At 36.9% G+C, this 16,459-nt stretch overlaps 1 protein-coding gene across 4 annotated transcripts in view; it reads right to left on the reverse strand.

Moving 5' to 3' along the window:
* The window catches only part of PDCD6IP (programmed cell death 6 interacting protein), a 103,512-nt gene that overhangs the window by 22,280 nt on the left and 64,773 nt on the right, over nt 1-16,459 (reverse strand). For all 4 annotated transcript variants that reach the window (XM_077129863.1, XM_077129862.1, XM_077129865.1 and 1 more), the window contains 2 exons: nt 2,936-3,047; nt 1,313-1,482 (listed from right to left, as the gene is read on the reverse strand). In XM_077129863.1, coding sequence (XP_076985978.1) covers nt 1,313-1,482; nt 2,936-3,047 — 282 coding nt within the window. The remainder of the gene's footprint in view (nt 1-1,312; nt 1,483-2,935; nt 3,048-16,459) is intronic.

Below are 16,459 nucleotides of genomic sequence, written 5' to 3' on the forward strand. Positions count from 1 at the left end.
TATGAAACAGAGATTTGGGGTGGGGGGGAGTGGGGGCAAAAGAACCAGAATTTGCTGTCATTCTGTGGGTCTGAAATCTCTGTTCTTCAAAAATTAATCTTCTATCTTCTTTTTCTACCCTATCTGCTCAAAGCATCTAATTGATATTCTTTATCCTGATCCATTTTAGAATAAGGTTCTGCTCACACTTGACTATCCAGGGAGCTGCCCAACACCTGTGGCTAATTTCCTACCTAACCTCCATATTATTATCTATGGTAACGACTCCGGGCACACCCATTCACTCAATCCCTCTCAGATCCTATACGTCTTCATCTTTTCTAAGTCTACAGTTTTCAAAACATACCAGTTTCTTAAGAAGACTCCAAAAAGAGGGCATCAAATGCTGGAAGAAGGACGTGCTTCATCCTTTAAGCCCACAACATATTTTCCACACTTTCCCTGTGGCACTTTTGAATCTCTACCCTGTATTACAGTTATCTCCTTATACATCTACTCCTCCACAATGATAAACTGAAGGTAAAGGCTGTGTATGATTCATTTGTTAACATTTCAAAGCACATAGTATAGTGCCTTACACAAATTAGGTATCCAATAAGTCTTGGTTAAATAAATATATGAAATGCCTCTATGGAATACAAATGAAGAACAACAACTTCTGTAAACTACTCACAAGTTTTCAGCAATATTTCCAACCCTTTGACTTATGCACTTCGGTATCTCCAACTTATTCTACTACCCTATCCTACTTTGAAGTGACTGGCCACAAAATAAGACTTGTACTCTTCTCTTTTAGGAATTTCCAAATCAGATGCCCCACTATTGATTTTCTCTTGTCTGTTTCCATTAGAAATACTATGATGATACTGTCCATTTATTAATATGCACATCTTATTAATTTTCCTTCAGTAGTAGTCCCAGTGGTAAAGGCCGGAAGACAGTGTGGTATAAGAAACAAAGAATGTGTAGTCAGAACCCAATCATGCCACTTCAAGGAAGTTTCTATACTCCCAAGGCATTCTCACTTTTTAAAAATATGAACTGAATTCTGTGAACAAAGTACCTAAGATTTAGTACTCAGTTCACAGAAAACATTCAATAAATGGAACCTCATTATTCCAGGATAGTACTTTTATTAGTATATTTATATATTAAAGAGTATATATAATAATGTTTTAAACATAAACCCAATTCAATTCTGCAATTAAAAAAAAATACTAGTAAGAGAGAAATTGGTAATTCATTGTAGGTAATAACTTGAACACAGTTTTCATAAGCAGATGGCCATCCACATCAATATGTATCTTCTCACCTCACTACCCTGCATGGTCTTTGCTGGGTTAGCAGAAGGGATGGTAGCATTCAGTTCAGGCTCTGGCTTACACAGAATTGCAATGGTGTCACGATGAGACTGATAACGTTCTTTCACTCGTCCATCTGCTTGCACAGCCTTGTCCAAAATGGTTCTGAAGTTGGCTCCCTCTAGGAAAAAAAAAAGTTTACAAAGCACAGCACTGACTCTAAGAGTAATATTTATGAGTTGGTTGTATGTTTACTTCTGGTTTCAACTTCACTTACTATTCCTTTCTACAGGTCCCAATTCACCAAACTAAAAAGATACAGGTCCTGTCAGTCTGCACTTTTGGGTTTTTGAAAAAACTGACAAAATCATTTCTAAAATCAAAAGCACAATTACACCTTAAAATACATTTGGAATTTACTATCTACCAAATGAAAGTTATATATTAGACTAATCTTCTTCAACTAATGAATACTGAAAATTATTCACTCCAAAAACAGTCACAAATTATTTCAAATGTATTCCTCTAAGGATTACTGCTTCCAACTTGATTTAAAAGAATGGCAGATATATTTTTATATATAGCATTATATATAAAATTATAGCAAAATATAGCAAAACTCAATAGCATTAATTTTTAGAAAATTATATAAAACAAGTCTACAGCCATCATAAAGATACCTTTTGTCTTAAGCACAAAATATGAATAATCAAAGTCTTACAAAAGAATAAATTCGGCTTCTATTAACTGTTAAATTATATCCTTTAGTATCCAGGATTCAAACATTACAAAACCATGCACATTATATGATCTCATTTGTGTTTTTAAAAACTGCACAGGGCTTAGAATATGAAAGGAGTTATGGGATCACTTTTTTAAACCAATTTTTTTTCATTTTTATCTTTTTATTGTATAGTATAACATATATACAAAGCAAAGAAATAAAAAAGCAATAGTTTTCACAGCACTCTTCAACAAGTAGTTACAGGACAGATCCCAGAGTTTGTCATGGGCTACAATACGATCCTCTCATATTTTTCCTTCTAGCTGCTCCAGAATATAAGAGGCTAGAGGGCTTAAATCTCTTTTTATCATCGCAATAGACTTTTTTTCCTTCTTTTATTGTGAAAAATAATACATATAAGCAGCAACAAATTTCAAAGCACAGCACTACAATTAGTTGTAAAACATATTTCAGAGTTCGACAGGGGTTACAATTCCACAATTTTAGGTTTGTTTGTTTTTTTTTTTAAATGTCAGAGTTTTTGGTCAGACTTGAAAGCACTTTTAAACAAGTCCTTGGCAACCTCCAAATTATTCTTATGACCTTAACCCTGTGGCCATAATCTTGAGACCAGAAGGCCAATTTTAGGTTTTTATTTCTAGCTGCTAGGATCATTTTTAATATTCACTGTATACCCTTCTGAGAATCTGAACTTCTAAGAACTTGGATTACTTCTGTTACTTCTTTATCATAAAAAGAATGTTGAACTGTGGAAAAACACTTGGGTCTTCATAACTGTACAATTTCAACAAAACCAAGTTTATAACTGAACCTAATTTAATCAAGCAAAAATTGTTAGGTGCAAATTAGGAATTTATTCAAGTGAAATTCACTTCATAAAATTTTTTACCTGCTCTTAAAGGCTTGTATAGTTCATTGGATGGTGTCCTTTGCCAGCGTTCCTTGAATTTTGCTCTTAAATCGTTGTCAGTTGCTTCTTCTTCATCCAACAGCCTTAGCGACTTTTAAAAAGTATACAAAGAAATAATGAGATATTTCTGGTACAAAAAAAGTAAAACCATTTTTAAGTGATCATACAGAACATAGGTTAAAATTTAGTGAAAAGGGAATGCTCCTACACTACTACTTAGAATACAAATTAGCACCATGTTTTTTAGTTACAGAAACCTAAGTTAAAATGTATTTAATAAAAAGTCTTATAAAATCCAAGGCTGGGTTGGCTATAATATCAGTAAAAATTAAAAAGGATGAATAAAAGATTATTCATGGGTGGTCCAACAGTGGTTCAGCAGGAAGAGTTCTCGCCTGCCATGCCAGAGACCCTGGTTCAATTCCCAGTGCCTGCCCATGCCTTAAAAAAAAAAAAAAAAAAAAATCAGTGTTTACAGTACTCTTTGTCAGTTGTGTGAATAATGTTTTATTGTTTGTTTGTTTGGGTTTTTTTGCATGGGCAGGCACCGGGAATCGAACCGAGGTCTCTGGCATGGCAGGCAAGAACTCTGCTGAGCCACTGTGGCCCACCCCTGATTTTTTTTTTCAAGCTTGAAATAAATAGGAGGATGATTGAGGAACAGAAGGGGAAAGCATGTGTAGCCAAACAACAGAATATTGTGCGGCCACAAAAAGGAATGAAGTTGTGAGGCATGTAACAAAGTGAATGAATATTTAAGGTCTGTATGTTGAGCGAAATGTCAGAAACAAAAAAACAAATATTATCATGCCTCACTCATATGGACTAACTATATTATAAAAACTCAGAACTGAAGTCAAGAACATGGGTTATCAGGTTGGGGCTTATTGTAAAGGTTCCTAGATTGTAAGCTCATATGGCAGTCATATATATGAAGGAGCTGTAACTGTTATTTCTAAATTTTGAGATACTGAGCTGTTTGTATATAACCTGGTCATTCCCAGAAACTTTGGGTATTTATGTGACACCTGAGACTCAGTTAGAGCTCTGAAGCTATGAAAGTCAGCAGTACCCCATACAGGAACTGTTTAAAAAGCTGAAAAAGGGATCAGACTTCTACTAGAGATATGAAGGAAGCTGATCTGGATAGGACTAAGGAAGATTAGAATACAGGGTAAAGAATGATATCATCCATATTTTAGAGGTTCAACTTCTCTGTGAGACCAAAGGAAGAGATGTTTATTTGGTACAAAATTTATATTTTGGGTAGTACATTACCTAATTTAACTTGTATGGTCAGTTTATTTGAACACCATGAGTACATGAATCTGAATAGGGCGTGAGATTTTGTTGATTTGTCCAGGTTAGTGTGATGCCACAATAAATCCCAGAGTAATCTGGGCAGTAATAAAGAAGTGTTTGCAAAGTTCCCTTTGGGGACTGGGGAGAAAGGAGGAAATATTTAACTGCCGCATTTGGAGAAATTCTAATAATCGCGCAAGCGGTGGGGACAACCAAATCAATAGGTCAAGCCCTCAATCTTGGGTTTTACCCCTATGAAACTTATTCCTGCAAAGGATAGGCTAAGCCTACTTATACTTATGTCTAAGAGTCACCTCCAAAGACCCTCTATTGTTGTTCAATTGTGGCCTCTCTCTCTCAGCCAACTCTGCAGATGAGCTCACTGCCCTCCCCCCACATGGGACATGACTCCCAAGATAAGCCAGGACCTGGCAACAAAGGATTGAGAAAGTCTTCTTGACCGAAAAGGGGAAGAGAGAAATGAGACAAAATAAAGTTTCAGTGGCTGAGAGATTTCAAACAGAGTCAAGAGATTATCCTGGAGGTTATTCTTATGCAATATATAGATATCCCTTTTTAGTTTATTGGTGTAAATATATTAATAGTCACAAATTAACATAAAATGCATTTAACACTGATGGAGCTCCATGCTGATCAAGATGATGGAATAAGAAGATTCAGGATTTCATGTCACCACAGCTTTGAACAACCAGCAAAAACTGGCAGAAACATCTTTCTCAAGGCTCCAGAAACAGCTGACAAATTGCAGCAATGGGGCAAGTGCTGAATCAAGAAAAAGGCAACCTAAAAGAAGTAGGATCTCATGACACCCTGGCTGGGCCCTCCTGCACTCCTTCACCAGCTCAGCACAGAGTCAGTCGGCACTCCCAGTACAAGTTCCAGTTTCACAGGGAGCAGAGTAACCTTACTGTTACTGTGAACATGTGTGTCTAGCCCAGTCCGTCTGGTGGTGGCCAGTAGAAACAAACCAGGATGCCGATCACAGGATCACCATCCCAGAATTTGTCCCAGAACTTGCTCTGCATGTACAGGCACCTCAAAGAGTTCTCTTATAAATGCTATAGGAGGGCAATCAAGTCATAACTGTCTGTGGCAAGGGACCGCTGGCTATAGGACATACAGCGCAGTATCCAGGACTATGAGGGACTAAGGAAAAGAGGATATTTTTATGCATGTAAACGGGAATTTTTATGGTGACACACACATGCCCAAGACATGATGCATGCACAGAAAACACCTGTAGAAGGAAGGTCCTTCCACTTTGGCCTTGAGTTAGTTCTAAACTCACTAAACAGATAAGATCTGAAGGAGAGCACCTACACAGGTCAATCTGAAAAAGTGTTTTCTCTTTAGATTTTTGTTAGCTTCTAGAATTCAAGGAAAGCCCTGTCATAACACTAGCTGGATACAAACTTAAAGAACAGATACCTCAGAGTCTAAATTCCAGCAATAGCACACATTAGAATACGAAAATATCAAGTTTTCAACAAAAGATTACAAAACATACAAAGAAACAGGAATTAACGACCCCAGAAAAGTAAAGATCAAAGTATTAGAAACCATCAATGAGGAGGACCAGGTTTAGGACAAAGCAGACAAAGACTTTCAAAAAGCAGTCCTAAAAATGCTCAAAGAACTAAAGGAAACCTGGAAAAAGAACTAAAGGAAATCATGAAAACAACAGACGAACACAAAGAGAATATTAACAGAGACCTGGAAATTATGAAAAGGAAACAAACAGAGATGAAGTCCATAGTAAGAGAAATTAAAAACTGGCTAGATGAGTTCAACAAGTGATCAGAACTGGCAGAAAAAGAAATAAGTGAACTTGAAAACAAGAAAATTGAAATCCAGCTTGAGGAGCAGAAGGAATGAAGAAAAGTGATCAGTGCCTGAGGAACCTCTGGGACACCATCAAGTATACCAATATATGCATTGTGGGAGTCCCACACATAGAAAGAGACAAAGGGGCAGAGAGAATATTCAAAGAAATAATGGCTGAAAACTTCTCAGATTTAACAAAAGATCTGAATATACACACCCAAAACACTCAATGAACTCCAAAGAAGACAAATCCAAATGGACGCAAATCAGGACAAATTATAAACAAACTGTCAAATGCCAAACATTAAGAGAGAACTCTGAAGGCACAAGACAGAAGCAATATGTCACATAAAAGGGAACCTCAATACAATTAAGTGTGAATTCCTCATGGAAACCATAGAAGCAAGAAGGCAGTGGAATGCCATATTTAAAGTGCTGGAAGCAAAAAATGGCCAATCAAGAATTCTACATAAGGCAAAACTGTTTTTCAAAAATGAAGGAGAGATTAAGACATTCCCAGATAAAACAGAAGATGAGGGAATTCATCACCACTAGATCAGCCCTATAAGAGCTGCTAAAGAGTATACTGCAGGTTGAAAGCAAAGGGCAACAGAAAACAGATCACAATCGCATGAAGAAATAAAGATCTCTGGTAGAGGTAATGACATAGGTAGATATAAATAACAGTACTACTGAATTTTTTTCAATAGTCTGTAAGTTTGTAACTCTACTTTTTACTTCCTGCAGTATCTAAAAGGCAAATGCATAAAATGGAATGATAAATTAGGGGTTTTGGACTCATAATGCCAAATATATATTTTGTAGAAGAACTACATTGAAGTGGGGAAACGGAAAGGTTTAGGAAATAATTGTGTATATTACTGAAGTTAAATTGGTATCAAAACAAGATTGTTACAGATTTAGGAAAATAAAGAGTCACATTATTAGGTACAAAGAAAATATCAGAGAATATGCAAGCTCAGACAAAATTCAAGTACAGGTTGCCAGGGATGGGGGAAGGGGTGGAGAATGGGGAATTAATGCATAATGGGTATAGGGTGTTGGTTTGGGAACATGGGAAAATTTTAGTAATGAAAGATGGAAAGGGTACTGCAACATTGTGAATGTGATTAATCCCAATGAACGGTATGCTGGGAGTGATTGAAATGGGAATGTTTATGTTGTTGATATGTTCCCACAATTTAAAGAAAAGGAGAAAGAGTAACTAAAGAAATAAGGACAATTAAAAGCAACATATGATCCTGGATGGAAGCCAGGAAGAGAAAAGCTCAAAAGGACACTATTGGGACATACTAAAATAAAAGAGGAATATGGGCTGTAAACTTTCTAGCAAAGTTAAATTTATTTAACTTGATAACTGCACTTAAGGTGGTTATCCTTGCTCTTAAGAAATGTACATGCAGCATTAAATGTTCAAGGAAAATGATGAATACAGCTTACACAAGGGTTCAGAAAATGAACTAAGAGACAGGCAGATAGACAGATGGATAGACAATGACATGCAAATATGGCAAAATATTAATACCGGTGGATCTGGAAGAAAGAGGAATGCTGGAGTTCTCTATGCAGGGTTTGTATTATTTTTTAACTGTCCTATAAATTTGAAACTATTTCAAAATGAAAAGCTTTGTAAAAATGGATTTAATCCTCCAGTTAGAGACAAAAACAGTCAGACTAATTTTTTTTAATCTTGCTATATACTATTTACAAAACACACAAGTACAGAACACATGAGTTGAAAGTACAATGAGAGAAAAAGATAAACCAAAGGAAAACTGCCCACAGCTATGTATCAGATAAAACAAGTCAAACAAACTACCAGAGATAGTCACTACATACTCATAAAAGGCACATTTCACCAAGAAGAAACAGTATCTCAAACTCGTATTCACACAATAATATAACTTCAAAGCATATGACACAAAACTGACAAAATTACAAGTTGAAACAGACAAATCAAACAACTGGAAATTTTAACACAACTTTTTTAGTAACTGTTAGCAACAAATGGGCCAAGAATTTGTAAGGGAATAGATTTGCTTCAGTTGAACTTAAAAGCTTGTGCTGAAGACCACATTACGAGGTACCACAGTGGTTTCAAGCACAGATAGAAATTTATAAAAATTGATGCCTCATTAGTCATAAAGTAAGCCTTAATGAATTTCAAGGTATGATAACACGATGCTCTGTGGTCACAATGCAATCATGTTAGAAACAACAAATAAAGATAACTAAACACCTGTATTAAGTAATTTTAAAACATACTTCTAAATAATTCATAGGTTAAAGAAGAAATAGGTTATGCATAATTGCAGTAAACCCATAACTTCTTCAATAAAAAATCTTTCTAATTAAAAAGAAAAAAAGAGTACGGTCCAAGATGAACGGCTTACTGAGGTGTGGGATTTAGTTTGTCTTCTAGAGTAGCTAGTAAATAGCAAGGAACAGTACAGAACAACTGCTGGGGCCACATCAGTGACCGGACACACAGTATACACCTGTCTAAACAAGGTAGACCCGCTGCCATCCCACCCAGAACTGTGAGTCCCCCAAGCCGCGGAGGCCGGCACCCCTCCACCACAGGCTGCTTCCCAGAAGGGAAAGGAAAGAGACTTTACTAACAGCAAGGGGCTGAGGTCAACCAAGCTCCAACTGCGGAATTAATTCACAAATTCTGCCTACTAAAAATAAGCCCCCAGCTCAGCTGAACCTCCAGTAAAAGCTGAGGTTGTGGTTTCTGCCCCAGTGCTTTGCAGGGCTTATGGAAAAAGAAAAGAAAGTGGTTTTTTTTTATTGGACAGCACAAAATACTTGAAAGGGTCTGGGGCCTGAAGGAAAGGAAGGGCCACACAGGATATGGAGATACACAGAGCAACATAACAACTTAAGCTCTTGACTGGCAAACCTGAAGAAAGGGGTCCTGCTCTGAAAAGGATTTTTTTTTCTTTTCTTCTTGTGGCTGTATTTCTATGGCTTGACTTCTCTTTGGATACAACTGCAAGGCTTCTCAGGCTCCAATTACCCCAGGTAAGGGTGAGATTAAGCTTGTCTGAGAGCTTGTCTGAGAGCGTGTCTGAGAGCGTGTCTGGAGGCTGTGCCTTCCCCAGGAGAAGGATGGGGCCCAGCTCAGGTGGAATCCCTTCCTCAAGGAATTCAGACACCAGGGTCTGGAAAACTGAAGTGATTAAAGCCAGCCTACAACCTCTCCTCTGTCTCGACCATGCCCCCAGCAGGGAGAGACTGCTGAAGTTAAAGGTACTGCATCACCTTATGCTGGTGGGACACACAGGCAGAAAAGCGCCACATACTGGGCAGGACAAGAAAAACACAGGGTCTAGAGGCCTCATACTGGGTCTCGCCCTCAGGGAAAACTGATGCAGGTGACTCTTTCCTCCTGAGAAGAGGACAGTCTGGTCTGGGAAAATCTGAGTGGGGTCTATAATACCTAAGTAGACCTTTATAAAGAGGAAAAACAACAAACAAACAAACAAAAATAGGCACCATACAGGAAGGGCAAGAAACAAGAACTAAAAAATTCTAACCTGTTATACAAAACCAAAATTAGAGGTGTAGAATAAGCTGAACTGAATGTCAAAGAACAGATAGACAACAAAGTCATCCAGCAAGAAAATCCTAGGTTAAAAAAAAGAAAGTGAAAACAATCTCCAGAATAAATTAATTAAGGAAATTAAATGTCTAGACGCCAGCAAAAACAAATCATACTGGGAAAATTGAAGATATGGCCCAGTCAAAGGAACAAACCAACAATTCAAATGAGATACAGGAGTTGAAACAATTAATTCAGGACGGGCAAACAGACATGGAAAACCTCATCAAAATGAAATCAATGAACAGAGGGAGGTTAAAAGAAGGCAAGGGATGAACAAAAAGAAGAAATCAAAAGTCTGAAAAAACAAATCACAGAACTTATGGGAATGAAAGACACAGCAGAAGAGATGAAAAAAACAATGGAAACCTACAATGTTAGATTTCAAGAAGCAGAACATAGGATTAGTGAACTGGAGGATGGGACATCTGAAATTCAACAAGCAAAAGAAAATATGGGGAAAAGAATGGAAAAATATGAGTAGGGACTCGGGGAACTGAATGACAACATGAAGCACACAAATACATGTACTGTGGATGTCCCAGAAGGAGAAGAAAAGGGAAAAGGAGGAGAAAAACTAATGGAGGAAATTATCACTGAAAATCTCCCAACTCTTATGAAAGACTTAAAATTACAGATCCAAGAAGTAGTGCATACCCCAAACAGAATAGATCCAAACAGGCATACTCCAAGAGACTTGATAAGCAGAATGTCAAATGTCAAAGAAAAAGAGAGAATTTTGAAAGTAGCAAGAGAAAAGCAATCCATCACATACAAGTGAAGCCCAATAAGACTATGCATAGATTTCTCAGCAGAAACCATGGCACAAGAAGACACTGGCATGATATATTTAAGATACTAAAAGAGAAAAACTACCAATCAAGAATTCTGTACCCAGCAAAACTGTCCTTCAAAAATGAGGGGGAATGGGACATGACTCCCAGGGGTGTGGACCTTCCTGGTAACATGGGACAGAAATCCTAGAACGAGCTGAAACTCAGCATCAAGGGATTGAGGAAAACTCTATAATGAGCTGAGACTCAGCATCAAGGGATTGAGAAAACCTTCTTGACCAAAAGGGGGAGGGGTGAAATGAGACAAAGTGTCAATGGCTGAGAGATTCCAAACAGAGTCGAGAGGTTATCCTGGAGGTTATTCTTACACGGTAAGTAGATATCACCTTGTTATTCAAGATGTAATGGAGAGGTTGGAGAGAACTGCCTGAAAATGCAGAGCTGTGTTCCAGTAGCCATGTTTCTTGAAGATGATTGTATAATGATAAAGCTTTCACAATGTGACTGTGTGATTGTGAAAACCTTGTGTCTGAGGCTCCTTTTATCTACCTTGTCAACAGACAAGTAAAGCATATGGAATAAAAAATAAATAAGAGGGGGAACAAATGTTAAAATAAATTTAGTTTGAAATGCTAGTGATCAGTGAAAAGGAGGGGTAAGTGGTAGGGTTTGTATAAATTTTTTTCCATTTTTGTTTTATTTCTTTTTCTGAATAGATGCAAATGTTCCAAGAAATGATCATGATGATGAATATGCAACTATATGATGATATTGTGAATTACTGATTATATATGTAGAACAGATTGATCAAAATAAGAATGTTTGTGTTTGTTTGGTGTTTTTTGGTATTTAAAAAAAAATGAGGGGAAAATTAAAACATTTTCAGACAAAAAATCACTGAGAGATTTGTGACCAAGAGAGTGGTTCTGCAAGAAAGACTAAAGTGCACATGAGAGACAGATAGGAAAAGTCAGGAGAGAGAGGGGTGGAGAAGCGCATAGAAATGAAGACTATCAGTTAAGGTAAAAAGAAGAAAAATTGGATGTAACATATAAACTCCAAAAGGCAAAATGGTAGAAGTACTGCCCTTACACTAAATGTTAATGGATTAAACTTCCCAAAAAAGACACAGACTGCCAGAATGGATTAAAAAACAGGACCATCTATATGCTATCTACAGGAGATGCATCTTAGACCCAAGGATAAAGATAGATTGAAAGTGAAAAGTTGGGAAAAGATATTTTATGCAAACAACAATCAGAAAAGAGCAGGAGTAGCTATACTAATATCCAACAAATTAGACTTCAAAGGCAAAACAATTAAAAGAGGCAAAGAAGGACACAATGTGTTACTAAAAGGAACAATTCAACAAGAAGACATAACAATCATAATATTTATGCACCTAGCCAGAGAGCTCTGAGGCAAACACTGAAACACTAAAAAGAGAAATAGACACATGTACCATAATACTTGGAGACTTCAATTCCCCGCTCTCATCAATGGACAGAACATCTACACAGAGGATCAATAAAGAAACAGAGAATTTGAATAATACAATAAACGAACTAGACTTAACAGACATTTATAGAACATTATAGCCCACGACAGCAGGGTACATCTTTTTCTCAAATGTTCATGGATCATTCTCAAGGACAGACTATATGCTGGGTCACAAAGCAAGTCTTACCAAATTTAAAAAGACTGAAATCATACAAAATACCTTCTCAGATCATAAAGGAATGAAGCTGGAAATAAATAACAGGCAGGGGGCTGGAAAATTCACAAATTTATGGAGGCTCCACAACACACTCTTAAACAACCAGTGGGTCAAGAAAGAAATTACAAGAGAAATCAGTAAATATCTCAAGGCAAATGAAAATGAAAACATAAATATCAACATTTATGGGATGCAGCAAAGGCAGTGCTAAGAGGGAAATTTATTGCCCTAAATGCCTATAACAAAAAAGAAGAAAGCAAAAATCAAGGAATTAACTGTTCACTTGATAGAACTAGAGAAAGAACAGCAAACTAACTCAAAGCAAGTGAAAGGAAAGAAATAACGAAGATTAGAGTAGAAATAAATGAAACTGAGAACATGAAAACAATCTACAAAAATCAACAAAACCAGAAGTTGGTTCTATGAGAAAATTAGTAAGATTGATGGACCCTTAGTGAGGCTCACAAAAAGAAGAAGAGAGAGGATGCAAATAAATAGATTCAGAAATGGAAGAGGAGACATAACCACTGACCTCACAGAAATAAAGAAGGTAATGAGAGGATATTATGAACAACTTTATGCTAATAAACTAGACAACACAGTAAAAAGGGACAACCTCCTAGAAAGGCATGAACAACAAACACTGACTCAAAAAGAAACAGACGACCTCAACAAACCAACCACAAGTAAAGAAACTGAGTTAGTCATTAAGGAGCTCCGAAAAAAGTCCAGAACAGATGACTTCACAGGTGAATTCTACCAAACATTCAAGAAAGAATTTGCACCAATACTGCTCAAACTCTACAAAAAAAATTGAAGAGGAGGGAAGGCTACCTAACTCATTCTATGAAGCCAACAGCACTCTCATACCCAAGCCAGACAAACATACAAGAAAATTACAGACCAATCTCTCTAATGAATACAGATGTAAAAATCCTCACCAAAATTCTTGCAAATAAATCCAGCAACACATTAAAAGAATTATACACCATTACCAAGTAGAATTCATCCCAAGTATGCAAGGATGGTTCAATATAAGAAAATCAATTAATTAATGTAATACACCATGTCAAAATATCAAAGCAGAAAACCAACATGATCATCTCAATTGATGCAGAAAAGGCATTTGACAAAATTCAACATCCTTTCTTGTTGAAAACACTTCAAAGTATAGGAATAGAAGGGAACTTCTTCAACATGATAAAGGGAATATATGAAAAACCCACAGCTAACATCATCCTCAAGGGGAAAATCTGAAAACTTTCCCCCTGATCAGGAACAAGACAAGGATGTCCACTATCACCACTGTTATTCAACATTGTGTTAGAAGTTCTAGCCAGAGCAATTAGCCAAGAAAAAGAAATGTAAGGCAGCAAAAAGGTAAAGAAAGAAGTAAAACCCTCACTGTTTGCAAATGACATGATACTATATGTCGAAAGCCCTGAAAAATCCACAGCAAAACTACTAGAGCTAATAAATGAGTATAGCAAAGTGGCAGGTTACAAGATCAACACTCAAAAACCTGTAGTGTTTCTATACACTAGCAATGAACAATCTGAGGGGGAAATCAAGAAAAAAATTCCACTTACAATTGCAACCAAAAGAATAAAATATTTAGAAATAAAATTAACTAAGGATACAAAGAGCTATACAAAGAAAACTGTAAGAAATTGCTAAAACAAATCACAGAAGACCTAAATAAATGAAAAGCATACTTACCATGTTCATGGATTGGAAGACTAAATATAGTTAAGATGTCAATTCTATCTAAATTGATTTATAGATTCAATGCAATACCAATTAAAATCCCAAAAATGTCCTTTCCGGAAACAGAAAAATCAATAACCAAATTTATCTGGGAGGGTAGGGTTCCCCAAATAGCTAAAAATATCCTGAGAAAGAAAAATGAAGTCTGAGGTCTCACACTACGTGACTTTAAGGCATATTACGAAGCTACAGTGGTCAAAACAGCATGGTACTGGCATAAAGATAGATATACGGACCAACGGAATTGAATAGAGTGTTCAGATTTAGACCCTCTCATCTATGGACAACTGATCTTTGATAAGGCAATCAAGTCAGCTCACCTGGGACTGTACAGTCCCCTCAACAAAACGGTGCCTAGAGAACTGGATATCCACATGCAAAAGAATGAAAGAGGATCCATATCTCACACCCTATTCAAAAATTAACCCAAACTGGATCAAAGACCTAAACATTATATCTAAGATCATAAAACTTTTAGAAGAAAATGAAGGGAAATAGCTTATAAATCTTATAATAGGAGGCAGTCCTAGATCTTACACCCAAAGCACAAGAATTGAAGAAACAGATAAATGGGAACGCCTCAAAATCAAACACTTTTGTGCATAAAAGAACTTCGTCAGGAAAGTAAAAAGGTAGCCTACGCAATGGAACACAATATTTGGAAATGACATATCAGAAAGGGTCTAGTATTCAGAATATGTAAAGAGATTGTTCAACACAACAACAAAAAGACAACCCTATTCAAAAATGGGCAAAAGACATGAACAGTCACTTCTCAGAAGAGGAAATACAAATGGCTAAAAGGCACATTAAAAGATGCTCAACTTCACTGGCAATTTGGGAAATGAAAATCAAAACCACAAAGAGATATCATCTCACACCTACTAGAATGGCCATGACCAAAAAAACAGAAAATGGTAAGTGCTGGAGAGGATGTGGAGAAAGAGGCACACTTATCCACTGTTGATGGGAATGTCAAATGATACAACTGCTCTGGAAGGTAGTTTGGCAGTTCCTCAGAAAGCTAAGTATAGAACTGTCATATGATCCGGCAATACCATTGCTAGGTATCTACTCAGAGGACATGAGGGCAAGGACAAAAACGACTTTTGCACACCAATGTTTATAGCAGCAATGTTTACAACTGCCAAGAGATGGAAACAACCAAAATGTCCATCAACAGCTGAGTGGCTAAACAAGCTGTAGTATATATATATGATGGAATATTATGCAGCTGTAAAATAGAATAAAGTTATGAAGTATGTAACAACATGGATGGACCTTGACGACATTATGCTGAGTGAGGTTAGCCAGAAACCAAAGGACAAATACTGTATGGTCTCACTGATATGAACTAACATTAATGAATGAAGTTGGAGAATTTCAGTTAAGAACAGAGGTTATCAGGAGATAGAAATAGGGTAGAGATTGGGCAATTAGAGCTGAAGGGAAACAGAAAGCGCAACAGGACTGACTATAAAAATTCAGAAATGGACAGCACAATGCTATCTAACTGTAATACAATAATGTTAGTACACTGAATGAAGCTGAATTTGAGAATGATAGAGGGAGGAGCGCTGGGGGCACAAATAAAATCAGAAAGATAGACGATAAAGACTGAGATGGTATAATCTTAGAATGCCTAGAGTGTACAAAGATACGAACTAAATGTACAAATTACATTTGTAATTTGCATGAGGAAAAACAAAGGAATGTCAATATTGCTGCATACTGAAAATACATGGTAATTCATATTTTAAAACTTTAACTTCTGTGTGAAACTAAAGCAAAAAATTTTTTTCATACAAAATTTATATTTTGACTAGTGCATCTCCTCATATAACTTATATGGACAGTTTAACTGAACACCATAAGTACATGGAACCTTGAGTAGGGCATGAGATTTTGTAGGTTTGTACAGAGTGATGCCTCGATAAATCCCAGAGTGATTTCAACAGTGAATAAAAAAGTACTTGCAAAGTGTCCTTGGGGAAATGGTGAGAAAGGGGGAAATTTCAATTTCTCCATTTGGAGAAGGCCTGATATTCTCACAAGCAGTGAGGGCAACAAAATCAACAGGCCGAACCCCAAATCTTGGGGTCTGTTCATATTAAATTTATTCCTGCAAAAGACAGGCTAAGCCTAGTAAAAATTAAGCCTAAGAGTCACCCCCAGAGAACCTCTTTTTCTTTCTCTTCTTTTTTTTTCATGGGCAGGCACCGCGAATCAAAACCAGGTCTCCAGCATGGCAGGTGAGAACTCTGCCACTGAGCAACTGTTGTCTGCCCAAAGAGAACCTCTGTTATTGCTTAGATATAGCCTATCTTTCAGGCAACATGGCAAGCAAACTCACTGCCCTCCCCCTCTCTACATGGGACATGACCCCCAGGGGTGTAAACCTCCCTGGCAATGTGGGACAGAAATCCCAGAATGAACAGGGACTTAGCATC

Source organism: Tamandua tetradactyla, chromosome 15 (assembly GCF_023851605.1).
Source record: "Tamandua tetradactyla isolate mTamTet1 chromosome 15, mTamTet1.pri, whole genome shotgun sequence".
Taxonomy (NCBI): Eukaryota; Metazoa; Chordata; class Mammalia; order Pilosa; family Myrmecophagidae; genus Tamandua; species Tamandua tetradactyla.